At 37.4% G+C, this 26,211-nt stretch overlaps 1 protein-coding gene across 1 annotated transcript in view; it reads left to right on the top strand.

Annotated features, from left to right (window-relative positions):
- The window catches only part of LOC306878680 ((E3-independent) E2 ubiquitin-conjugating enzyme UBE2O-like), a 65,453-nt gene extending 42,875 nt beyond the window's left edge, over positions 1-22,578 (top strand). Inside the window, exons 4-20 of the mRNA XM_079431161.1 lie at positions 234-331; positions 520-583; positions 1,427-1,570; positions 1,755-1,864; positions 8,585-8,735; positions 9,150-9,252; positions 9,418-9,763; positions 12,972-13,126; positions 13,314-13,426; positions 13,507-13,629; positions 14,474-14,563; positions 14,673-14,943; positions 15,498-15,971; positions 16,237-16,373; positions 16,515-16,718; positions 17,025-17,082; positions 19,203-22,578. Coding sequence (XP_079287287.1) covers positions 234-331; positions 520-583; positions 1,427-1,570; positions 1,755-1,864; positions 8,585-8,735; positions 9,150-9,252; positions 9,418-9,763; positions 12,972-13,126; positions 13,314-13,426; positions 13,507-13,629; positions 14,474-14,563; positions 14,673-14,943; positions 15,498-15,971; positions 16,237-16,373; positions 16,515-16,718; positions 17,025-17,082; positions 19,203-19,951 — 3,390 coding nt within the window. The 3' untranslated portion in view covers positions 19,952-22,578. The remainder of the gene's footprint in view (positions 1-233; positions 332-519; positions 584-1,426; positions 1,571-1,754; positions 1,865-8,584; positions 8,736-9,149; positions 9,253-9,417; positions 9,764-12,971; positions 13,127-13,313; positions 13,427-13,506; positions 13,630-14,473; positions 14,564-14,672; positions 14,944-15,497; positions 15,972-16,236; positions 16,374-16,514; positions 16,719-17,024; positions 17,083-19,202) is intronic.
- Positions 22,579-26,211: the final 3,633 nt, after the last annotated feature.

The following is a 26,211-nucleotide window of genomic DNA, read 5'->3' as shown; positions in this document are numbered from 1 at the left end:
ATCTTTGAATTATTGAAAATTAAACAACGTCAACAAACAAGTTCTTGGACATTATAGGATACATTAGGGTCATTGACTGGGTTGCTCAATCACCATTGAGCACTTGAAAAAAGCATTTAACTTAATTTACTCTAGGGCGAAACTGTAATGAATGTACTCTTTCACTCTAGATAAATGTCTTAAATAGATGACTAACAGTTAACTAAGTGTTTGTGTGTTGTACATATCTGCAGTCTTTTATGTATGGTGACTACATTGTATATGACTTCTGGCTTGGAAAGGTGTATGATCTCAGCATCCAAATCGTTGTGAAGCTTTCCAATGGTGCACGGTAATGTGATCACACTTTTTTCTTCATGTCATTGTGGGTTATGCAGTATCTATATGTATGAAGCTAAACATATTGATCGTAATATCTTGTTCAAGTGTACCTGAGTAGCAGAAAAAAGAATGCAACAGTTTTATAGGATGGATTGGATAGGATATGATGCAACAACATAATATATTTTTTCACTTTAGATGCTCTATGAGTGAGGAAGATGGCGCAAAACTCTACGATATTTACCCTCACATCAGTGATGTGGTAGGTGCTCATTATTTGTGTTTTTGTTTGCGTTATTAGTTAAGGGATCTTGTTTTCTCTGATATAATGTTCATTAGGGCTGGGCAGTACGGCATGGCATTTCACAGTTGAATGATTATTATGATTATTTCCATTTTGCATGTATGCTATTCCTGAAAGCTAGTGAATATCCGTAAACTTCCCAGATTTCTCTTAATGAGTGCCGGTGATCTGACTCTTGCCATATTACTACCCCCCACCCAGTATTGTTAGGTTTAGGATTAGGAGGGGTTGGGGTAATAATTTGCCAGGGAGTTGAAATTTGGCACAATTTGTACATGTGCGTCAAACAGATGGAGCCCAATAAAATTTTTCACTTAATACATTTTTCTAAAATGTTTCTTCCTAGACAATAAACGGAGGTTCAAATTCTACAAAAAACAAGTAATAGTATTTTTATGAGAGCAGCAACAGTGAAGGGACTTAAAGGGAGATAATGGATGTAAATATAGTATTTCAGATTGTGTTTCCTATGCCAGTTAACATTAGTTTGTGCTTCTGTTTTTGTTTTTTCATTTAGTGATATTAACGTTTACTTTAAAGTGGTAAGCAAGCAGGGTGTTTTTTTTTTTTTTTTGGAAGTGTAATATTTATGTTCACCTTGGATTTTTATCTGATTAATCAAAGAAATAATAGGCAGATTAATCATGTATCAAAATAATAATCACTATTTTCAGTCCAAAATAGTATATGTGAATATTAACTGTTATTTGATATATGATTTTGGTCTCTGATTATGCAGTTGTTTTACACAGCTTGTTGATTATGTCTCAGTTTGAAATGTTGCTTTGCCTTTTACTCCAGGGTTTGTTCTTTGATGATGCCTATGGGTTCTATCCGGGTCAGGTTTTGATCGGGCCCTCAAAGGTTTTTGCTAATGTGCAATGGCTGTATGGTGTGAAGCCAGTTCTCAGTAAGAAAAGCAAGTTCAGAGTTGTTGTGGAGGAGGCAAGTTATATGAAAATTTGACTCTCTAATGTAAATGAGTTCTGTGATTGGGAATATGTTGTGTCTAAAGCAAATAACTAAACCAAACGAAGCTTTTGCTATATGTCTTAAAATGTTTAATCATTAAACATTTAATCATAAACTAGTTGTATATGTCTCGTACATGAAATCTTTTCAATTACAGGTTCAGGTAGTGGAGCTAAAAGTGACGTGGATTACGAAAAGTTACTCTCCAAAGGGGTCAGACAGTGTCTTTCCACCACCGTCAACCATTACAGAGGAGAATCTATGCAGGTAAAATCAGCTTTCTACAGTTTAGCATTTTGATTATTTATAGTTTGTAGTTATAGGCATAATCTCTCATTCAGATTCGTACAGTACTCTGTACAGTAGTCAAGTAAATTGTAAAGTGCAAAATATGCCACAAAACTAAGTCTAAAACACAGTAGTGGGTCAGTTTTCATTACAGTGGTAAAGTGTAAATTTCTTTCTTTGCTGCAAATATGCCAAGCTACACGAGCCGAGCTCCTGTTCATCATTATCGTTCAACAACTGGTTATTTTCATTCACCAACACTTGGATCTACTGAACAAATACGCCCATCATGCTGTTTTGAGTCTGAACGAGCGAGAGATCTGAGACAAACTGGTACATGTCATTTGTGAATGAATTGAACAAACTGGTACATCTCGTTCATGGATGAAATGAATGAGAGTGTAGCTCAGGGGTCGGCAACCTACGGCACACGTGCCAACAGTGGCACGCAGAGGGATAATCGCTGGCACGCGAGCAATAGGGAAAACTGCATACTGACGTACATTTTGATGTAAAAACTTCTCATAGTCTCACAGCCTGTTAGGAGCTACAAATACTATTACAGTGTGAATTAACTTGCGCTAGTCTACGGATGCGCGCGTGACCACTGCACATACTAGGCGCTTCAGATCAAATCCTCAGCGGTCTAACAGTGCTCGTCAATGTCAAAATGACTGAGATGGCCAATCAAATCAAAGTAGGCGGGGTTTACCATTCACAGATGCTGAGCGCAAAGCATCAGTTTAACGTTGAAAGAGAGCAAGGTAAGATGAAGCTGCAAATCATTTAATATTAGTCAACTGTTTTACGATAGAAATGTTAAATGACATTGGGGTATTGGCACAGTGGTTAACCAGAAAAATTAAAAATGGCACGTCATGCCAAAAAGGTTGCCGACCCCTGGTGTAGGTCATAATCAGCTAATAAAAAATAAAAAGTATCTCACAAAAGTGAGTACACCCCTCACATTTCGGCAACCATTTTCGTATATCTTCTCAAGGGACAATACTATAGAAATGAAGCATGGATATGTTTTAGATTAGTCAATGTACAACTTGTATAGCAGTAAAGATTTACTGTCCTCTGAAAATAACTCAACATACAGCCATTATTGTCAAAAAAGCTGGCAACAAAAGTGAGTACACCCTAAGTGATAACAGCTATACGTCGTTTAACCGTTCAAAGCCACATGTCCTATTCATCATGTTCATAGTTTTGTCTGCTTGACAGGACTATAAAAATGTGTGTATCTTATATTAGAGCAGTTACAATTTGGTGCTTTGAGTACAATTCTCTCATACGGACCACTGGATGTTCAACATAGCACCTCATGGCACAGAATTCTCTGAGGATTTGAGAATTAGAATTGTTGCTCTCCACAAAGATGGCCGAGGCTATAAGAAGATCAGTAACAACCTGAAACTGAGTTACAGTACAGTGGCCACTGTCATACAGAGGTTTTCCAAGACTGATTCCACTCGGAACAGGCCTCGCTAGGGTCGATCAAAGAAGTTGAGTCCTCGTGCTGTGCGTTAGGTGCAGAAGCTGTCTTCAAAAAACAGACGTATGAGTGCTGCCAGCATTGCTTTAGAGGTTGCAGAAATGGAAGGTCAGCTTGTCAGTGCTCAGACCATACGCCACACACTGCAACAAGTCGGTTTGCATGGCTATCGTCCCAGAAGGAAGCCTCTTCTGAAGCTGGCTCACAAGAAAGCCTGCAAAGAGTTAGCTGAAGACAACATGTCCAAGAGCATGCATTACTGGAACCATGTCCTGTGGTCTAATGAGACTCAGATTAACTTGTTTGGCTCAGATGGTGTCCAGCATGTATGGCGACGCTCTGGTGAGGAGTACCAAGAAAAGTTTGTCTTGCCTACAGGCAAGCATGGTGGTGGTAACATCATGGTCTGGGGCTGCCTGAGTGCTGCTGGTTCTGGGGAGCTGCGGTTCATTGAGGGAAACATGGATTCCAACATGTACTGTGACATTCTGAAGCAGAACATGATGCCCTCCCTTCAGAAACTGGGCCGAACGGCAGTTTTCCAACATAATAACGACCCCAAACACACCGGCAAGATAACAACTGCCTTATTGATGAAGCTGAAGGTGATGGAGTGGCTAAGTATGTCTCCAGACCTGAACCCTACTGAGCACATGTGGGGCATCCTCAAGCGGAAGGTGGAGAAGCACCATGTGTCTAACATCCAACAGCTCCGTGATGTTATTGTGGAGGAGTGGAAGAGGATCCCAGCAACAGCCTGTGCAGCTCTGGTGAACTCCATGCCCAGGAGGATTAAAGCAGTGCTAGATAACAATGGTGCACCTACAAAATATTGACAATTTGGACACAGTTTTGACATGTTCACTTAGGGTGTACTAATTTTTGTTGCCAGTTATTTGGACAATAATGGCTGTATGTTGAGTTATTTTTAGAGGACAGTAAATTTGTGCTGCTATACAAGCTGCACATTGACTACTCTAAAATATATCCAAGTTTCATTTGTGCCGTATTGTCCCTTGATAAGATATACTAAAATTGTTGCTGAAATGTGAGGGGTGAGGGGTGAGATTATGTATGTAGGTAGGTAGGTAGGTATAAATGGCAGGTCACCCCTACGCTCCGATAACTCTCTTATAATATATGCAGTATGAATAAATTAAACCTCAGACAAAACGTGCTCATAAAGCTGCAGACAATAGCCACAAAATCTCTTTTGTGATATGTTGATGGAGGTGGAATCCAGAGCTCCTCATGCCATGACAGCAAACGCCAAAATGACCTCTCCATGTTCTGGAAGTGCCACCCTTTTAAGGCCAGCCGACTCCAGATCCACCAATCACGTTCCTCGAAGATCAGCCAATCCCCTGTACACACACATACACGAAGCAAGGCACACAAAATGCAGACGCTGAGGATCGTTACAGTCATTTAGCTTGTGAGTCAATGTCGTTTAGCAATCAGCAGAAAGCAGATGCAAAGCGCAGTTATAGGTACTGTGCACATGCGCTTGTTTATATATTCATATTCAACATGCATAACTCCATGACACGTTTAACATAATCCCAGATTTATGAATGTGTAAATGTCTGGCCAATCAATTAAAATGTTAATTATGCAAGTAAATTTTGTGCTTTGGTCATCTGAACCACTTATTTAGACTTATTTTATTTATTTAATGAGTAGATTAGGCACACATTTTAATAAAGCCAAATCATTTTTATTTTTTTTTTACGAATAACATTCGTTGACTTAACCCTGTGTATGGCAGTGTTGCCCTCAGGCAATAAACTACCTTTTTTGGACCTCTCACCCCGCCCCTTTAATTTTTTTAAATTAAAAATATACACACATAATAATATTACCTGACATGTCTGTTCAATGAAATGAGGGTCTAAAGTGGATGTGGACTTTTTTGGGGGTGTAGGAAGTAAAGCCACATGGGACATGTGACTTTTTAACATGTTTAAATTTAAATAACTGTATTTAAAAAAAATATATATATGCATGTGCATTAATATGTAAGGAAGCATGTTGAATTGTTGAAAGACTTTATATTTTAATTTATATACTAAAATTGTTGTTGTTGTTTTTGTTCGTTGCCTCAGGGCAACATTATGCAGTTAAGCCACTTTTGTTCAGGCAAGATCATGCTATAGGGTGGAGATGTGCTCAGATGCATTATCGGAAATATGATGCATTCATGTCATCCTGGGCAGTTTTTACAAGCTCCGAAAACTCAAAGAATGTGCAGTATTATTATTATTTGTATCATTGTTATTATGCCACAGAGAATGATGAGGAATGTAATTTTGTCCCTATCAGCTCATAAATTGGCTAAATAGTTTTTTTCTGGCAAAATATATTAATCTTCTTTAATGTGTGCACGCACACACTCACAGAGAGAAATTGTGCTTCCATGTTTTATGGGGATATTCCATAGACGTAATGATTTTTATTCTGTACAAATTGTAAATTGTATCCCCTACCCCTAAACCTACACCTCACAGAAAACCAAAAAAAAATCCTTCTGTATTATTTCTAAGTTTATTTCCTACTTAAGGGGACAACATAGAACTTTAATAAAATATAAAAGTAAAGAAATAAATTGTAATTAAAATTTTATTTACAAATTACAATTGTAACTCTAGAAAGTTACCTATGGCTATGATTCAGAAGTGGGACCAAGTCAGTGTTGATGTAAGTCTCGAGTCTTTGTATTCAAGTCTCGAGTCAAGTCCCGAGTCAAGACTGACAAGTCCCAAGTCAAGACAGGCAAGTCCAAGTCGAGTTGCAAGTCCTCAACTTAAAGCTTCAAGTCCTAAACAAGTAATTAGTGCTATTTGCCCAAATTAGTTTCTCTGTATTACTACAGTAAATTTAAAGTCATTAAGTATAATTATAAATATGTAATAATTAGTAGTGTTTCATTGAGGAATGAATCCTTGTTTGTGAACAAATATAGGCCTAAGTGAATGAATAATTTCTCCACTGTTTCATTTGTTAATGATTCAGTGATTTTAATGAATCAATTGAATCAAATATTTAATAACTTGCTAATACGTAACACAGACGCTCATTCATTGCCACCTACTGATGTAGGTCTACAGAAATGTATGGTATTTACAAAACATTATGGTACTTTAAGTCTTAAACTGATATGTTCATACAGAATGTTAATTACTGGGCAATTAAATACATGAAATGAAACGGAAATGCAAATATAACAATATAAATACAAATGTTAATTAAAAGCGACAGCGGTGTACCAGTTCTAATGCCATGGTGAAAGTTTGAGCAAAACATGCTAACTGTTCTGTCTTTGGCTGCACAGACGAGCACAGAACACAAAAATCAGTCGGTTATGTCTGTGAAGGTAAACAGCTGGGAAATAAATTGTATGTTTATTTTAGATCTGTTTGGCAGCAGCAATATACAGTAAATAAATCCACTGCTCTCGTCTCCTCTGAGGCTGCGATGTGCCATCTCGTTTTCCTTTCCAGAACTTTGGAATGCGTCACAATGAACCGTAGGCCTAACTCAGCTGTTACGACTGTCTAGGGGTCAGCTGTAACGGGAAAAAAAGAAGAGTCTCAATACCAGAGAGATGTTGAATAACAAGAATTTATTTATAAATAAGGGTTTAGCTTCAGGGGCAGACAAGGCCAAAATAACAAACAAAAATATATTTTCGTAAACACTGTGTACTTCCTAAACCAAAATAAAGAAAACAAAAATACAGTTTCAACTTACCTGACTCCCTTAGCCAAAAACAATGAGAAAAGATGTTTCAAAATAAAATGACGTCTAACCCCCTACCACCCTTAACATACCAAAAACTTATTTACAAAATATTTACAAGAGATATATACAAGTTAGTAGTAAACAATTCACAATCGGAATCCAAATTCGGAGTCAATCAGGCATGGGTCAAGTTAACAAAGAATATCACAAAATGGAAACAAAACAAATAAACTAAACTATCACAGAATTACAAGCACCCACACACTATCTCTCTGGTAAGACACCCAAAGACTTAAACGAATGACGACGGCAACGCACAAAGGCAAACACGATGGCACAATAATGGCCTCATTTGAGTATTTGGGGCAGTCCTTATATCTGGGTCAGGTGAGGAGGAGAACCAATCGTAGCCTCCAGCAAATTATCTCCGGGAACCGCCCATTTGAAACACAAACATACACATACACATGCACAGAGAGAACACAAGAGGGCATAATGGAAACAAGGATTAAGGCTCATAACACAGCATATATATTTTTTTCTTTCTTTTTGTTAATCTGTCAATGATTTACGTGAAATATATTTAGTTGTATAGGCATATATATTCCTTTTTATGTAAGCCTATAGTTTTGTGTTTTCTCCGTTCACAGAGGTGCATAAGATCTGTTGAATCCATCTTAACGCTGTCGTTGGATAAACTCTAATGCCGGTGTTCTGACGATTTGTGCTACCCTGTCAGATTTTGCTACCTCCCATTAAAACACATGATAGCAGAATTCATTGCCATTGCGACTAGAGTTAACAGCTGAGCGCGGGCGGGCGGGCATTTCACTCGCTGGATGCGTCAGCATCACATTTGCATAGTCTGTACTACTTGAATTCCTGATTGGTTGACAGCAAATTTCAAATATTAAATGGAACGATAAAACAACGTTATTAACCGGTTAATGGCCATTTCAAATTTTCGATTCTGTTCGGAACTGTAAAATTTGATTTAGTTTCCGGTTCTGTTCCAGTCAAAATTTAGTTTGTTTCCAGTTTTCGTTCCTTGAACCGGTGTCCTGACATTTTATTCTACCCGTCAGATTTTCCTACCGGGGTTTACTGCGCATGCGCACATCAATATTTCGTCCTTTTTCTCACGCTGAACAACAATATTTAATGCATCTGCATTACTGTAAGTGGTAGGTTTAGGGTTGGGGTTGGTGTAAATGTTAATAAAACACAATCTAATAGGTAGCATTTTTCGTTGTCGTATTGTACTACCTACCATTTTAATGGGAGGTAGGAAAATCTGACAGGGTAGCACAAATTGACAGAACATATGATTCGAAAGTATGATTTACATTATCTAATAGACGACACTCAGACAAGTTTTTGCTTGCTTATTTCTCTAGGTTTACTCATTCACATGTTATAATCAGATGATTTGTTTCTTGATTTTCTCTTATGTTCAGGGTGAAGCGACTAGGCTACTTTGATCATACTCAAAGGCAGCTTGGAGAGAGAGCCTTGTATGTGTTTCCTGCCAAGAGTGAAACTACACGGATCACCTGTGAGGGTCCAGAGGGGGCACCTGCTCACCCTGAGGACCCTGTTGTTCGAAAGGTATAGTTGATGTGGTTATATCTGTTACATCTACAATCAAACACGTACAGAAGAGCAGTAACATTAATGTTCTATTAAACTGTCAACACTGAATCTGTATTAATGTTTACTTGTTTCTTTTAGTTTTTCTGATAAAGTTTTCTTCAGTACATGATGCTGTTAGAAAGATTTAAACACTGTTTACTTCATTTGTATTCTATTATGCTATTGCTTGTAATTTAGCTTGTTATGGACTGTATAACTATCTTGAATTATTATTTAAAAACCCCAAAGCATTTTTTATTTAATTGAAACGCGTTTTAATCAGTTAGCTGAAATATGACTAACTTGGTGTAAGTCAAAACTAACTAGTTTTCTAAATGAAAAGAAATGATGTTTCTTGTTTTTTGATCACTGTTATTTGTTCATTTTCAGTTAAAAAGAATGTTTAAAAAGGAAGTGGGAAAGAAAATTACAGAAAATGCAGACACACAGAGTAACAATTCAGAATCAACAGAGAAAATGGAGGGCACGGAAGGTACTGCACTTGTCATTGTCTTGTAAACCACAAACTGAACTGAATTGTCAATAGTCAGCATGGTCCACGTAATTGTTGCTTCAGTGTGCTGTTTGAATAGGTATCTGATTATGTGACTTTTTAGAAATTGACAATTTTTTTTTTTAACCATGTCTTATTCTCCAGGTGAAAAGAGATCAGTGCAGGAACAGGACTGTCCTGATGATAATTCTGTTCCGTGCTACCCCAACAATGGTGCTTTTCCATGCCAGCACGCTCTGGAGGAGGGAAAAGAGCCACCACTGAATGTTCTTCAGGGACAATGGGCCCATTTGGGGGAACAAGAGTCAGATGAGGAGCCAGGGGATGATACAGATGATACCAGTTCTGTCACTTCCTCTGCCAGCTCAACAGCCTCACTGCAGAGTGGTCCGACTCGAAAAAAGAGCATCCCCCTCTCTATACGCAACCTAAAGAGAAAGCACAAGAAGAAGAGAACTAAGTTTTCACGCGAATTTAAACCAGGAGACAGGTGAAAGAATCAACAAATGTTTTATTGATTGCAGAGTTCAAAATTAAAATCTAGACCAGCTGTTTTGTGTTGTGTATTATAGTGCAATACCTGCAGAATTACTCATGATATGTAAACATTTGGCAGAATTGATTAATAGGGTTGCGCATTGACAAACAATTCTAAATAACAGATTTTATTGACCTTTTGATTCTGGTTGGGGTTATATGGCCTGTCTTACACATGCAGTGGGGCAAATAAGTATTTGATACACTGGCGATTTTTCAAGTTTCCCCACTTACAAAGAATGGAGAGATCTGTCATTTTCATCGTAGGTACACCTCAACTGTGAGAGAGAGAATATAAAAAAAATCCAGAAAGTCACATTGTATGATTTTTGAATAATTAATTTCCATTTTATTGCATGAAATAAGTATTTCATACAATAGAAAAAAAGAACTTAATATTTGGTACAGAAACCTGTGTTTACAATTACAGAGGTCAGACGTTTCCTGTAGTTCTTGACCAGGTTTGCACACACTGCAGCAGGGATTTTGGCCCACTCCTCCATACAAGATCTTTCAGGTTTTGGGGCTTTCACTGGGCAACACAGTTTCAGCTCCCTCAATAGATTTTCTATTGGGTTCAGGTCTGGAAACTGGCTAGGCCACTGCAGGACCTTGAAATGCTTCTTACGGAGCCACTCCTTAGTTGCCCTTGCTGTGTGTTTGGGGTCATTGTCATGCTGGAAGACCCAGCCACGACCCATCTTCAATGCTCTTACTGAGGGAAGGAGGTTGTTGCCCAAAATCTTGCGATACATGGCCCCATCCATCCTCCCCTCAATACGGTGCAGTCGTCCTGTCCCCTTTGCAGAAAAGCACCCCCAAAGCATGATGTTTCCACCACCATGCTTCACGGTTGAGATTGTACTCATCCCTCTTATTCCTCCAAACACGGCGAGTGGAGTTTATACCAAAAAGTTCTATTTTGGTCTCATCTGACCACATGACCTTCTCCCATGCCTCCTCTGGATCATCCAGATGGTCTTTGGCAAACTTCAGACGGGCCTGGACATGTGCTGGCTTGAGCAGGGGGACCTTGCGCGCGCTGCAGGATTTTAATCCATGACGGTGTAGTGTGTTACTAATGGTAACCGTTGAGACTGTGGTCCCAACTCTCTTCAGGTCATTGACCAGGTCCTCCCGTGTAGTTTCTAGGCTGATCCCTCACCTTTCTCAGGATCATTGATACTCCACGAGACAAGATCTTGCATGGAGCCCCAGTCTGAGGGAGATTGACAGTCATCTTGAATTTCTTCCATTTTCTAATAATTGCGCCATCAGTTGTTGCCTTCTCACCAAGCTGCTTGCATATTGTCCCGTAGCCCATCCCAGCCTTGTGCAGGTCTACAATTTTGTCCCTAGTGTCCTTAGACAGCTCTTTGGTCTTACCCATAGTGGAGAGGTTGGAGTCTGATTGATTGAGTGTGTGAACAGGTGTCTTTTATACAGGTAACGGGTTCAAACGGGTGCAATTAATACAGGTAATGAGTGGAGGATAGGAGGGCTTCTTAAAGACAAACTAACAGGTCTGTGAGAGCCAGAAGTCTTGCTGGTTGGTAGGTGATCAAATACTTATTTCATGCAATAAAATGGAAGTTAATTATTTAAAAATCATACAATGTGATTTTCTGGATTTTTTAAAAATATGCTGTCTCTCACAGTTGAGGTGTACCTACGATGGAAATTACAGATCTCTCCATTCTTTGTAAGTGGGAAAACTTGAAAAATCGCCAGTGTATCAAATATTTATTTGCAACACTGTACTGCATGAGTGAGGCATGAGTAGTGTGTTTTTCGGTGCCCATGGTGTTGCATCTTTAAAAGGGTTCCTAAAAAGCAGTAAAAGGATAAATAGGTGTAGCACCAAAAACTTTACAGATAGCCCATTCGGAACTATGCTCTGAGCGAAAAACTAAAGCATCAGGAGATTAGAAAAGACAAGGGAAAACATTGGACAACATTTGAATGCTGAATGCTGGCAATTCAAACAGCCAGCACCTGATTGGGGATATACTGTAGGTAAGCTATGTACTATTGTGTTTTAAATATCAAAACCACCCATCCCAAAACCATTCTGTATTTTATGGCACACTACACTGTTGGTTTATAAAAAACATTTATTTCTACAGGTGGTGATCCTGTATTTTAAATGTTGTACTTAATTGCGCATTACATTTGTGTTTTAGGGTTAACAGAAATGTCCAGAAAATTACTGCATAATGTCCTGTCAGAAAATTACCAGTACATTTTCTGTGGTTTTTTTTTTTTTAAACAGTGTAGTGTAGTCCAGTTTGTAAACGGATGACTTTGTAAACCATGTCTTTGAATGAATTAGTCAAAATGAGTCGCCGGCAAGCTGTCTAAAAGTCACTCCCTGAACTGCAGGTTTCCAAATTAGGATCTCTCCAAAATGGTTACAATTCCCTGCCTGTATTGAGCGTGTTGTTGCGGTGTGGTCCTGTGGATGCAGTTAGCATTTTGATGTGTATGCAGTGATGGGGGGAAAAAAGCATTTTGATCTGTATGCAGTGAGACTAGGGACAATCTTGCTGAGCTCTGTATGCATTCACCTGCCTTTCATAGTATAGACTTGAGTATGACTCAGGATGTTAACTCCTTGTCCTTTTGAAAATATTCTTGAGGCGCATTTATTGCATCTATTTCATTTTCTGGAAAGCTCACTTGGAGCGATGCAATTGTGTGTCATATTAAAAAAATACCACAAATTACAATATTTTAATAGTAATATTAAAGACATAATACACCTGTTAATTGTTAAAGACCACGTTAATAGTTTAAAAAATAAGATCAGATATTATAAGACCCATCTAAAGGTTCACAACATTTCATTTCATATATTTATGTCAAATGAAATGCATTCACATTTACATTACATTTAGTCATTTAGCAGACACTTTTATCCAAAGCGACAAATGAGGGCAATAGAAGCAATCCAATCCTGTGACAAGTCTCGGTTAGTCTTTTTTTTTTCTTTTTTTTTTTTAATAATAAAAACAAGAATACAAGTAGATAGAATAGAATTTATTTTTTATAAAACAAGTCGAAAGAATAGAGAGCGCTAGTGTTAGAGGGTCAGTATGTATATTTGTTTTTAATAAGACATTAATTAAATAGACTTATATGATGTGTCTGTTTGTGCATAGGGTGGCAGTTGAGGTTGTCTCCACTGTAACCTCTGCAGATGTGATGTGGAAGGATGGTCGATTAGAGACAGGAATACGGTCCAATGACCTGATCCCTATCCAGCACCTGGACAACCATGAGTTCTGCCCTGGAGACTACGTTGTAGACAAACGACGTATGTTCTATATTTAACATTTTCAATATGGCTTTTGATTTGCATGTTTTATGCCCTTATATAGTAGTCCTTACTTGGTTGTTTACAATTGACTTGACAGTTAGATCTTTTAGACAAAACAAATGATTAAATCTTGCTTTTTACTCAATTGAAATTCAAATAAATTGTTTGATTGTGGCTCCTGCAGCCCAGGCTCTTCAGGATCCAGGCATCTATGGGGTGATTCAGTCAGGTGACCATAAGGCCAGAACCTGTGCAGTCAAGTGGGTCAAACTTAATGCTGCAGACGACGATGTTGAGGTATTTTTATTTTTAGCATCAAGAGGTGTCTGGGATTGTCCGTTTTCATAATATTTAACAAATTAAGCTTGTTTATGTAGGTGATTGGGGAAGAGGAAGACGTTAGTGTTTATGACATTGCTGATCATCCAGATTTCCATTTCCACACAACGGATATCGTCATTAGGATTGGCAACTCTGACACAGAGGACTGTGAAAATGAGGTACAAAAATAGTATTGCATTTAAGAGAACATTTCCAGGCTTACCACATTGTCAGTGTGTTTATATCAAGTGAGTCTGTAGTTTAAAATGTAACTGCTGACTCTTCTATGAGTTTTCCTTGGAGTTTGATCTCTGCACCTCCATAGTAAATTTTATTCAAGTGCACATTTTTTTATGTAAAACTTGGACAATATGCCTTGGTGCCTCTTAGGGCTGTCAAAATGGCTGAAATTTCGAATTTTGTACTTAAATATTATCAAAATTCGAATTATATTCGAATTTAAAAGACATAATTAAAATAATTTCACTTAGGGGAAAAACCTTTTGGCTTCTGTCCTGAGGCCACAAGAAGGCGCATCGAGCAAAATATTACTAATCCGCGGTTCTTCAAACCATAAAATAACACGACTATCTTTGAAAAATGTTTAAAATAATGTTTAACAATATATGACGGTGATAGATGTCCCTCTAGAAAATACGCAAAATATGCGTTCTGTGTGAAGGGCTTGATTTCAGTTTTGACGTAAACAACATAATCTCCGCATTGATGTTCTCTTTTTCAGCAGTATTTTGAATGAACAACATATCCAGTGGGTTAAAAAAAAAGCATTAAAATGCAATGACACCTACCCACATCTTCATCGCATCTCGTGCCCCACTGATAAGGCTGCCTGACTCGCACCTAAAATTCGAATGCAATTTTTTTTTTTTTTTTTTTTTTTTTTTTTTTTTTTGACAGCCCTAGTGCCTCTAGGGTAGTTAGTTCTACCTTATTTACAATTTTTGTTTTTCTTTGGTTTTTGTTCTCCTATTGCTTTAATGCCTTGCCTCGCCTGTCCTGTAGAGATCTGTTGGCCAAGTGTGCAGGGTGGATCTGAGCAGTAAAGTGGAGGTTGTGTGGGCTGATAATTCTAAGACAATTGTCCTGCCACAGGTATGCACCAGTTTACTCAAACTGATGTAATGATCAGTTCATTGCTACTGTATACACACATCCACCTATATACCCTAGAACTAACACTTACTTATTTTCTCTCTCTTAGCACTTGTATAATGTCGAGTCTGAGATTGAAGAAACATATTATGACTCTGGAGAGGGTAGCAGTAGTGGTGCCTCATCTGAAGAATGGGAAGATGAGAGTGATAGCTGGGAGACAGATAATGGACAATTGGAAGAGGATCCAGGTGGTGTGGAAGCCATCCCAGTCTCCTCCCCCACCACAGGTGCCAATGCTGATGGCAAAACCCATGGCGTGCATGCCTCCACGACTACAGACTCACCAGGAGCTGTCCCCACTCCTGAACTTCCTGGAGGTAGAATTAAGTACCAGATAAAATGTTCTCTTTAGTGCATTGACATTAAACACATCACATTCACATTACAAGAGAAGCAAAATGGATAGAGGCCAAGCGTCCAAAATTCCTATCAATATAGACCTTACGGAGTGTTTATCCATTGTAAGTGAGCCTCCAAACTGTATAAATGTTTGTCAAATTTACCAGTAGTTACTGTGCACCACCTTGAGCTTAATTCATCCCGGGTATATTTTTACTAAACAACTAAAACTAAATCACATTTTTATAATAAATTATATTATATTTTTATATTATTATTTAGTTTTTCATAAAACTAAATATATTCAACGTGTATATATAAAAGTAGAATTTATATTTTCATGGAGATGTGATTACATCATCAGTGGCATTGTTAGGTTTTCTGGGTACCTGGACATTGGGATTCTCTGCAACATCAAAGATAGACAACACTAAATATTGAATTTTGTCAAGTGAACTGCAGATATCCTCTGCTCATTAGTTAGGGAACAGTGAACACTTTGTATCAATTATTTTTATTTTTGCTTGCTCAGGTGGAGGTGGAGTTGCACCTGAAGAGAGACCCAGTAAAGAGACTCCACCACGTGGCTTCCGTGAGCTTAAAGAAGCTCTAAAGATTTTGGAAAGTTTAAAGAACATGACTGTTGAGCAGCTCTGGACTGGATCACCAACCTCTCCCACTGCCGAACCATCAGCCACAAGTGCTGCCACAACCCCTGCCGATGCCAAACCCACAAAAGAAAAACGCTTTTTGGATGACATTAAGAAACTTCAAGAGAACTTGAAGAAAACTCTGGACAATGTGGCCATTGTAGAAGAAGATAAAATGGAGGCTGCCATTGAGGAGGAAAAAGTGACAGCGCCAGTGCAAGCTGAACCACAGACGCCTGTGCGGTCTGAGTGGCCTAGTGACACGCCGGTTTTGTGTCAACAGAGTGGAGGCAAACCGGGTGTCACCTTCACCAGTGCTAAAGGGGAAGTGTTTTCTGTTTTGGAATGGGCACCAGGTATCGACACCAATAAACCATTTTTTTTTAAGGAACACAAAACATTTATAATTATTGTCTGTATATTGTAGTACCTTCTCATCTGAACAATATGTAATGATTTATAATGATAATAATGTTTAAATTACTGAAAGCGACTTACATAGTATTGAAGTGACATTTACATTTTAATCAGAGCTATCAGCACCACTGTTTACGCTACAGGAAATCTTGTCTAAGATTTATTCCAGAAGCTCTCTAAAATGACTCCTCTTTCTCACCATAGACACTCACTCATTTAAAAAAATGGAGTTCCAGCCAGCAGAGGCAAAGAAGTTCTTTAGCACTGTAAGGAAAGAAATGGCCCTGCTGGCCACCTCTCTGCCTGATGGCATCATGGTGAAGACTTTTGAGGACAGAATGGTGAGTGTGCCTTTTCTATCTTTTTATGAACAGGTTTGGTTTTTGGATTTTGTTCATTTTGCAATGTTTGAAAAACAATATTTCCTCAAAAAATGATGATGATAGGATTCTTCAATTAACCTTTCTTTTTTTTCTCTTCAGGACCTTTTCTCAGCTCTCATTAAGGGCCCTAACCGCACTCCCTATGATGACGGACTCTTCCTTTTTGATATCCAGCTTCCTAATATATATCCTGCTGTTCCTCCTCTCTTCCGTTACCTCTCTCAGTGCAGCGGTCGACTTAACCCAAACCTGTATGACAATGGGAAGGTTTGTGTCAGTCTTCTTGGCACCTGGATTGGAAAGGTAAGCTGATCTAGTCTCTGATCAAATTTTTTGGTAAAATACTCCTGATTTTGCACTAGCAACCTATTTGCACTCCCTTTGATCATTCTTCTTTGTCATTATGTTGGCTGACATTACTTTTTGTTATTTAAGGGGGTCATATCCTAAATTATTTAGTTTTACTTGGCTATTAAATTCTCTCTGATCATTGGAATGAAATTGTGGAATGCACAATTTAGATTTAGCACAGAATAATTGGTACCCTCCATTGCATAGTTTGAATATTTGTTCAAGATTGATGTGTATTTTTTTTGTTTCCTTTCGCAGGGTACTGAAAGATGGACCAGCAAATCCAGTCTACTGCAAGTGCTTATCTCTATACAAGGTTGATTTAAAAGCTACTCCTATTATGCTAGTTATTATGCTAGTTTGCTTGTTAGGGGCTACTTTTTAAACCCAATCAGAACCGTTATTATTGTACTGTAATAATTGTTGTTATAATGGACAAAAAAATTAAATGCAGTATATTTTTGAAACTTAATTAGTTTAATTGAAGTTTGATAAGCATCTGTGAAATTCTCTAAAAAGGGCGGATTGCTTTAAGGCAATAAGCAGGACTTGATACCAAAATTTTGGCTTCGGTATGATGTCAAAATCGAATACCTCATTATTGATGCTAAATTGATTCCATAGGTGTCAAATAAGCAGCCTCAAATAATAACCAAATTAAAAACACTGCAAAAAAGCACTGCATGAAACTCTGCAGTAACACATTTGTTGCTTGTTTTTGAGCATAAACATATAAACACAAACTTCTGAGAAGCGATATTATCAGTTAAGCTGAAAACACTACACAATCTCTTATCTACATCGTGTTTTTTTTTTTTTTTAATAATAAAGGGATTCACAAACATGCTTCCACTGTACTCTGTGAGCTAATGATGGGAAGTTCGGATCATTTTACGGACTCGGATCTTTGAATCTTGTTCTCTCCCCCCTCCCCCCCCCCCCCCCCCCCCAAGTAATTTAATTTAATTCATTTTAGCTAAATTCACCAACACATGACACATCTACTTACGTTGATCAAATTTAGAGTAATTAAAATAAACTATAATGCAGTCAAGGACAAATTATGAGAAACAGAAATAATTTATTAATTGAGGCTATGCAGTCTGTTAGTTTCCCTCACCTCCTGATCTGAGTCATTGTCACATCACATCCCCGTAAACTGAAGCTATACAGTATGTATCGGAAACAGAATTGATTAGTTAATCTCTCGAGTCTTCAGGTTTGAGTCTTTCGTTCAGCAAAAACTATGCAGTCTATACCAGAAACAGAAATGATTAGTTCACCTCAAGTCTTCAGGTTTGAGCTGTTCTTTTGTCACTAGCCTGCTTCCTGTCTCAGTAACAAACACAAACATTACATATTAAGTCTATGTTGTTGTTATATGTAGGCATCTTTGTTTTATCAAAGTGGTTTTCCCTCATCATACGGATGACATTTAAAGCATTAATCAACTCTTTCTTACTCGTATTCAATGGAAAAAAAACATCATGACAGAAATTCACAAAAGTTTAAGTTGTAAGAAATAATAAGCTACAATTTGTGACCAGAAATGCATCACGTAATATGTGTGTGTTTGTAATGATTGGAATGAAATTAACTAATTTCTGTATCCAATACCACTGTCACGTCACATGACAAAAGAACGAACGACTCAGACCTCAAGACTCGGCAGGGGAACTAATCATTTCTCTTTCCGGTACAGACTGCATAGCCATCTATAGGCCTGTCACAGGATGAATGAAAAACTCGAACCCAATCCTGAAGACTCGAGAAGTGACCTAATCATGTCTATTTCCTGTAAAGAACAAGTAGGATGTTACGCATACATCCAACACGAAATGAACGAATCATTCACGACTCAATGTTTCTGAGTCATAATAAAGGTAAAAAAAAACTATGCAAAAACGTTGTAAATAGAAAACTTTGACCGAGTGCTTACACAAATACCCACAGGAACATTAACATTATATCAATATTCAAAATATTGTCTTATTTTATGTTGTCAGTACAGTTGTTATGTAGAGTGAGTTTTATCTGTTTGATCCAACTTGTTCCTCATCACATTTGCCAGTTTCGCATCAATTTGGTCAACACTGCCGCATAGCGTTGAACTTTGGAACAGCTGCGTATCAAGTATCGAATTGAGCAGAATCATGATATTGTACAGTTTAAAATAATATATACTTGTTTTTTTTTCTAGTACCTGTATACAGCATAACACTGTAAGGCAGTAACAAATGCATGTGTATAGCTATCCATTACGACAGCGAATTCCACTTATTTAACTGTAGGGGCCTCCAAATTCAGGCTTTTAAGATGTGTGAAAATATGTGAAATGGCATAATTAAATGTAATTTTGAATCTATGATTTCATTAGAAGCCCTCTTCACTTCTTTCTTGCACTGTTTTGTAAATATTTTGTCTCCACCCCTTCAGGTCTGATCCTGGTCAACGAGCCATACTATAATGAGGCTGGCTTTGACAGTGACCGAGGCCTTCAGGAGGGTTATGAGAACAGTCGCTGCTACAATGAGATGGCACTTATTAAGATGGTGCAGTCAATGACTCAACTTCTTCAGCAGCCTGTGGAAGTCTTTCAGCAGGAGATCTGTGAGCACTTTGCCTGTAGCGGATGGCGACTGGTACATCGGCTGGAGTCCTGGCTGGAGTTGGATGGGGCAGTGACTGACCGTGCTTTACATTGTGGTGTTGGAAGCCTCCATGGAGAACCTCTAGAAGAGATCCCATCAGCTCTGGCCCACAGCAGCCCAAGCAAGCAGGATGTGCGAAGCGAAGAGGAGCTCGAGGACTCGGGTCTCAGTCCCTCCACAGTGGGGCCCAGTGGACTTCCTTGTTCAGGTGGGCAGCAGGACCTGAGCCAGAATTCGGAGTGTGATAGTTCAGTTGTGGGTGGTGCAGGATCAGAAATAGCAGAAGGTTCTGAAGGGGTGATTGGTTTTGTGACATCACAACAAAGTATGAAACCGTATCAGGAGTCTCAGCCGGCTGTGAGACCAAAGAAACGGAGAAAGAGCTATCGCAGCTTCCTTCCAGAGCGCAGTGGCTATCCAGACATTGGATTCCCACTCTTCCCTCTTTCCAAAGGCTTTGTGAAGAGCATGCATGTAGTTTTGCAGCAGTATCGTGCTACTCTCACAGCTGCTGGCATTCCTGAAAACAAATAATTGCCCTCCAGTGTAATTTTCCCCTTTTTTCTTTTCTCATACTTTATTCAACCCGAGCTGCGCTTTTCCCCCTTAATCCTTTGTCTCATCAGGTCACTAATGTTCCTAGCAGCCTTTAATTGCTTCATAGCACATCTTTAGTTGCTTCGTTTTTTGTTGCCTCTCATTGGTCATGGAGTGGCAGCACACATTATTTGTTTCCATTAAAATGTTGAAATTTCATATGCTTCTATCTTGTTTCCCTGACAACCACCCTTCCGCCACACTGCTCTCTCAGGGAAGAATGGTCAAAACAGATGGATGTGAGACTTTAAAAGATACTGAGGCATGACTGAAGCTTTTGTTGTGTTGTGACTTTTCAAGAGTTGTGGGTAAAACTGTAGCAGAGGGATTGGATTTATTGTGCGATGGGATGCTCTAAATGGTCTTAAGCGTTGTCATTTGCTACTATGGGGAGGACAGAGACTGTTTTTTGATGGGATCACCATCGAACTCTCACCACATATTGGTTTGCACAGGTTGAAAAAAGTTCATTTACAGAAAAAAATAAGGATGTTATTGTCCAGTTTTTCCATAAAGCTTCAGATCAGATGTGTGATTGTTGTCCTTGGTTAAACAAATAATTATATTTCCCAGCATGACTTGCTCTCTGGTTCATATTTCCATGTTAGTGCTGCTAACATTGCATTGACTTTCAGTCTTAATCAGTATCATTCTTTTAAAAATGTTGGTGGCTTGCTTTTTGATCCAAAATATAGTCAAATTTGTACAACTGTCCAGTCATCTATACTGTACAGGCCCTGATCATTCCTGGTGGTGTTTTGCACAGAAATTATATGAAAGTTGAGTGTCAAGTTTACATATAAAAACAACAAAGCAACCAGACACACTAAACTATTTCTCTTGAAACTGGAATCTAACATCCCCTTTCTTTGTTCTTTGTCCCTCCCCCTCCATGGCACAACAAAGAAAACTTTTCGACATTAGTAACTATTATTCTCTGTACAGTATATTATTTAAAACATTTCTTACACTTTTGCCATAAATGCATACATATCATAATCCAGTTTACATACATGTAAATAAACAGTGGGACCTTTAGTATGAGGCAGGTCAGTCATCTATTCTATTAAATGTGAAAAGCACCCAGAGGTCTGTTTTACCTGTCCTGAGAGTCAACTAATTAAAAAAAAATACTTTAAGAGGTTTAGCAGCTAGGAGTCAGATGTTTTGAGCTGTGTTTGCATAAAGGTTATTTGTTCGAACACTGATAAGTTTGACCGGTCACATCCCTAACTCTTTCCTCTGTCCAACATTGTTGCCTTAAAACTGATTTCAAGCTTGACCATAGGTTACCCTTTTTACCTGTCATTTTATGTTAAGGGACCCATCAATCGCACTAGTTATGATGCAGACTGGAGAGGCGTAAATATTAGTAATTATTTTCACAAGCACAATTCAAGAAGTCGTATTCTTTTGACAACTGTGAAATGGTTTGTATATTTGCCTATATGAAAGATTTTTTTTTAGGGATTGACACCATTTAATCAGCTACCGACTTTTTTCAATATCATATATTTCTCTGTAACATGATTTAGATGCTGTGAATTAGAAGCTTCATGTTAATCCTGGTGCTGTGGTTCTCCAGACCACTAGGAGGCAGCAGGCTAGTTTCAGAATGAGCAGTTTAGACCTCACTCTTTTGTTTACATCAACATAAGGCCAGCTGTAATTAAAGCACAGCTTTCAGACAGCTCTCACATGTCTTGTATGTGCTGTTGCTCATTGTGATGCAATACTTGAGAAAAGTACACAGCTTTGTCATCAGGCTGTTTTACATTTTACAGATCCTAGTAATTTTCTTAATTTTGCACAGAAGTGATTGGACATAATTACACTTGTTTCTCCTGGAAGACATTATTCTTTTTGAGTTGTGAGCAGCTGGCTGAATTTTTTTTATTTTTTCCCCCCTCTCTCTCTTCTTTTCTTAATCCAGCTTTCTTTTTTCTGTAGTTTAGCAATTGGGCTTGATAGCAGATGTGTAGATGTAATAAATGCTAACTTGCATACAGCAGTAAAGGTGTTTTGAAAGACAGAAAAGAAAAAGAAATCTCTGGCTGATGGCTTTGTTTCATCTTGAATAAGATAAGATATTCTCATACATGTTTCATGCATAAAAGCTGCTGACAGTAAGATTTATTTAACTTGTTTTCTTTTGAATTTGTAGCTTATTACAGTTTGGCATTTGGAGAGTACAAATGCTTTATCAAACAGTTCCATGTGCTCATTGCCTCAGTTGACAGAGATTAAAACCTGAAGTCTCTCTCTTCCACTACACACTTTCACCAGTTCAGCCCTCCATGATTAATATTCAGTAAATTTCATGCATTTTAGTACTGAAATGTGAAGCTAAGTCTCAAGCAAGAATCAAACATCAACCTTACGCTCTGAACTATTTTCTGTGTATGTGTACAATACTCTGAATTTAATCACCATTATGAGGAGAGGTAATAGCCAAAGCATGTAACATGTTGCTTTAAGCCTTAACGGCTACACAAGACTTGACTGTACATTGTAAACATTTCCACAGTGGCCTGTATTGGTAAACTAATAAACATATGATTTGTAGCCTGAATTCTCTGTACAGATGTCATGACTATGCATATAGATTATATATTTAACAAAAAGTTGAGTCCTAAGTGGTCATGTGAATGCTTGGGGTGTATTTTAATTTTATTTATTTATTATTATTATTATTTTAAAATTTATTTTAGTTGCACTAAACAATGTAAAAAGTGAAGCATTACATTTTCAAGCAGAACCATGGCAAAATATTGTGAACTATCCTGTTTTGTTCTTGATTTAAAAAAATTTTTTTCCAGGAATTGATTGTCCATCAGAAAAACAAACAACAACAACAACAAATCAGAAGAATAACACATTTAAACAAACTTTTATTAAAGAAAAAAAAAAGAAATGCTATCTTTTTGCTTTGACTTTCCAATAGAAAAGCTTCAAGTGTGAAAAACATTATTCTTCGTAGTAGTTTTCTTACTATATATCCCTAACGTGCTGTTTACCATTGTGATATCAATAAATGTATTCATATCTTGATACAACAATCAGATGTGTCTTAGCATAATTTTGTGATGTTCACTATTGTAAGATCTTTCTTTTTTCACTGTTAAGGCACATCAAAGATTTAAAAAATTGACATCTTAATACATTGTTTGCATAGTTAATTTTACACTGTAAATTGGTTATCTATAATTTAAATAAGTCACAATCATTACTCAACAATGCTGAGCTATATAATACATTGCAAATTTGTTGTCAAAAAATATAATTGTTGAATTGCTTCAAAGCATACAGTATATTTTGGTAAGGTGTATTTAGATAAGGTCACGCTTCTTCTTTGATCAATAACAGTCCAGCATTTTAAGATAAAATTTGTCATATGTGACCCTGGACCACAAAACCAGTCTTGTCAATTTTTCGAAATTGAGATTTATACATCACCTGAAAGCTGAATAAATAATCTTTCCATGGATGTATGGTTTGTTATGATAGGACAATATTTGGCCGAGATAAAAAATCTAAATATTGAGAAAATCTCCTTTAAAGTTGTTCAAATGAAGTTCTTAGCAATGCATATCACTTATCAAAAATTAAGTTTTGATATATTAACGGTAAGAAATTTACTAAATATCTTCATGGAACATGATCTTTACTTAATATCCAAATGATTTGTGGCATAAAAGAGAAATCTATAATTTTGACCCATACAATGTATTTTTGGCTATTGCTACAAATATACCCCAGCGACTTAAGACTGGTTTTGTGGTCCAGGGTCACATATAACAAAGACCCAGACGAGGTCACTTGTGCAGCTTTAAAATATAAGTAACCTTCCTTCCCTATGCATATAAGATACTGACAACTGAGACACTGGAAAATCAGAAGCAAGGCCTACCAGCAGGGAAGCTTCTACTGACCAGTGATTCCTCTTTATCCAGACAGATTGTTAGTTAAAGCAGTCTTGTATATTATTAATTATGTTCAGTATCTTTTAACACTCCTTGTATTCATTTGCCATTTAGACTAAGGATAAGAGATGTTTGTTAATAGAAAAATAACCACTAAAGCAGCATAAATGGAGTTCATATGACTAATGCACTATATTGCAAATATACGGTATATGGTACAGTAGCGCTGTGTAAGGCACAGAAGAAAATGTAACTTGTCAATGATAATGCCCTTCCACTGACACTCAGAAATGGACTAGTGTCATATAGACATCAAATATTTTAATGTAAGTGGTACCTTAGCTGATTTCAGAACTATGGCACAGGGTATAATTTCATTCAATTACAATTTTGTTCGTCACATTAAAAAAACTATTACATAGTTTCAAAAGACTTCTGATACAATGCAGAGCGCAAATGTGCTACTTTTATTTGTTATTTTATAGCTTGTTAGCCCCAGTCCCCTTCTACTTTCATTTATATGAAAAAGAAAAAGAAAACAACTGCCAGCACCATATCTGTTTTGTCACCCAGCTATGAGTCTTGCCAGGCTGCCATGAATTTGTGGCTGTACCGGTCCATAATCTACCAGCTCTCCATCCACGCTAATGATCCCTTTGGGTGAGTATGGTTCAAGACACAGAGCCTTTACTTTAACATAAACCACATGGGGGCAGTTTGTGTCAAGTTGACCTCCTTTTTCCATAGCTAGGAATAGGCGCAGGAGAGATTTGCGAGAGAGATTGTTTTTTGGGGTGCAAAAAAAGTAAACAAATATGCTAATTTACATAAAAATATCCAGAATTTAAGGAAAATAAAATAAAAATCACAAAACAAATAATAAAAACCCTACATAAATAGATTTAAAAAAATATATATAATCATAAGCTTTTTGGACCAAAAAATAAATGAATAAATACAAATTTTTATAATTTGGGTCATTTTGACTTGCATGGGACACATTTGTTACAGGTAAGGGAAAGATTGATGAGGGTTAGACTGTGATTGAATTACAGAGTAAAATGCTTGTGCCTGTCTCACTGGCAGGCTATAATGAGCTTGCAATATCAGGGCTACATTATGATCTTTTTTCTGCAAAGATTTGCTTAGCGCCTCTTTGTGAGAAATGAGAGGTGCCTAAAATGGAAACCTTATTACATTTATGCATTTAGCAGACGCTTTTATCCAAAGCAACTTACAATTCGAGTTACAGTTTCTACATTTTATCAGCTCTTGCTTTCCCTGGGAATCGAACCCATGATCTTGGCATTGCTAGCGCCATGCTCTACTATTTGAGCAACAGGAAAGCATCATTAGAGCTTATTGCAGCATCTTTAGAGCAATTTGCGTTTGCTTAACTGAGTAACGACTTACACAATGACTTATTGACATTGATCCAAAAGGTCTGTAAGTAAGCAATTGAGAAAATTATTTCCCTATAGCTCTAGATGAGCAATATATGAATTTTGGAAAGTCTTACCCAGAATAATGGTGTATAGAGGCTGCCAGTGCATTTCCTGAGCCCCCTGGAATCACTCCCAGAGGAGTCTGAATAGCTTCTTCCCAATGCTCACGCTCCATGAGCCCATTTACCACCTAAAAAACATTGGGAGCATGCCAAGAGGCAAGGCAACAAGCAGTTAACCAGACAATCTCATGGTTAATAAAGGAATATTATATGCAAATTATACTTGCAATAGGCTGTATGTCAAAAATAAGACACTGCAATAATACTAAAATATTTGGCAAAAGTTGTTCCACAAAGGTTTGCTATTTACACTCAATGTAAACAAACAATGCCCAAATATGAGAAAAAAAAATTTCATTCTACTAATTAAGGTGTTTTTACTCGAAGGTAAATTTCAACAACCAACACTGATTAAACATTGTTTCAGCAGGTGCAAAAGTCTGTTGAACCAACATAACTTTGTAATGTTAATTCAATGCAATTAGTGTTGATGCATCAACATTGACTGGCATTGCTTAACAATTGCCCTGGAAAGATTTGCATGAAAGAAATGATGGCAGAAATATATTAACGTTTTTATTAATAAAAATAAAAATATTTAGTATATTAATTATCAGGTAGAGGATGAAAACATGACTAATGTGAAGACAAAAGTCATTGCTTTTTAGACTTAGCTGCTGTTTCAATATTTAAAGTTTATTCTTCTTTTAGCCTTAACACTCTATAGGAGTAATTGTGAATTTACAACTTAAAAATAATTGACTTTA

The sequence above is a fragment of the Barbus barbus genome, assembly GCF_936440315.1.
Source record: "Barbus barbus genome assembly, chromosome: 13".
In the NCBI taxonomy this organism is placed as follows: Eukaryota; Metazoa; Chordata; class Actinopteri; order Cypriniformes; family Cyprinidae; genus Barbus; species Barbus barbus.
Note: the sequence above shows the minus strand (reverse complement) of the source record. Positions and strands in the feature narration are given on the sequence as shown.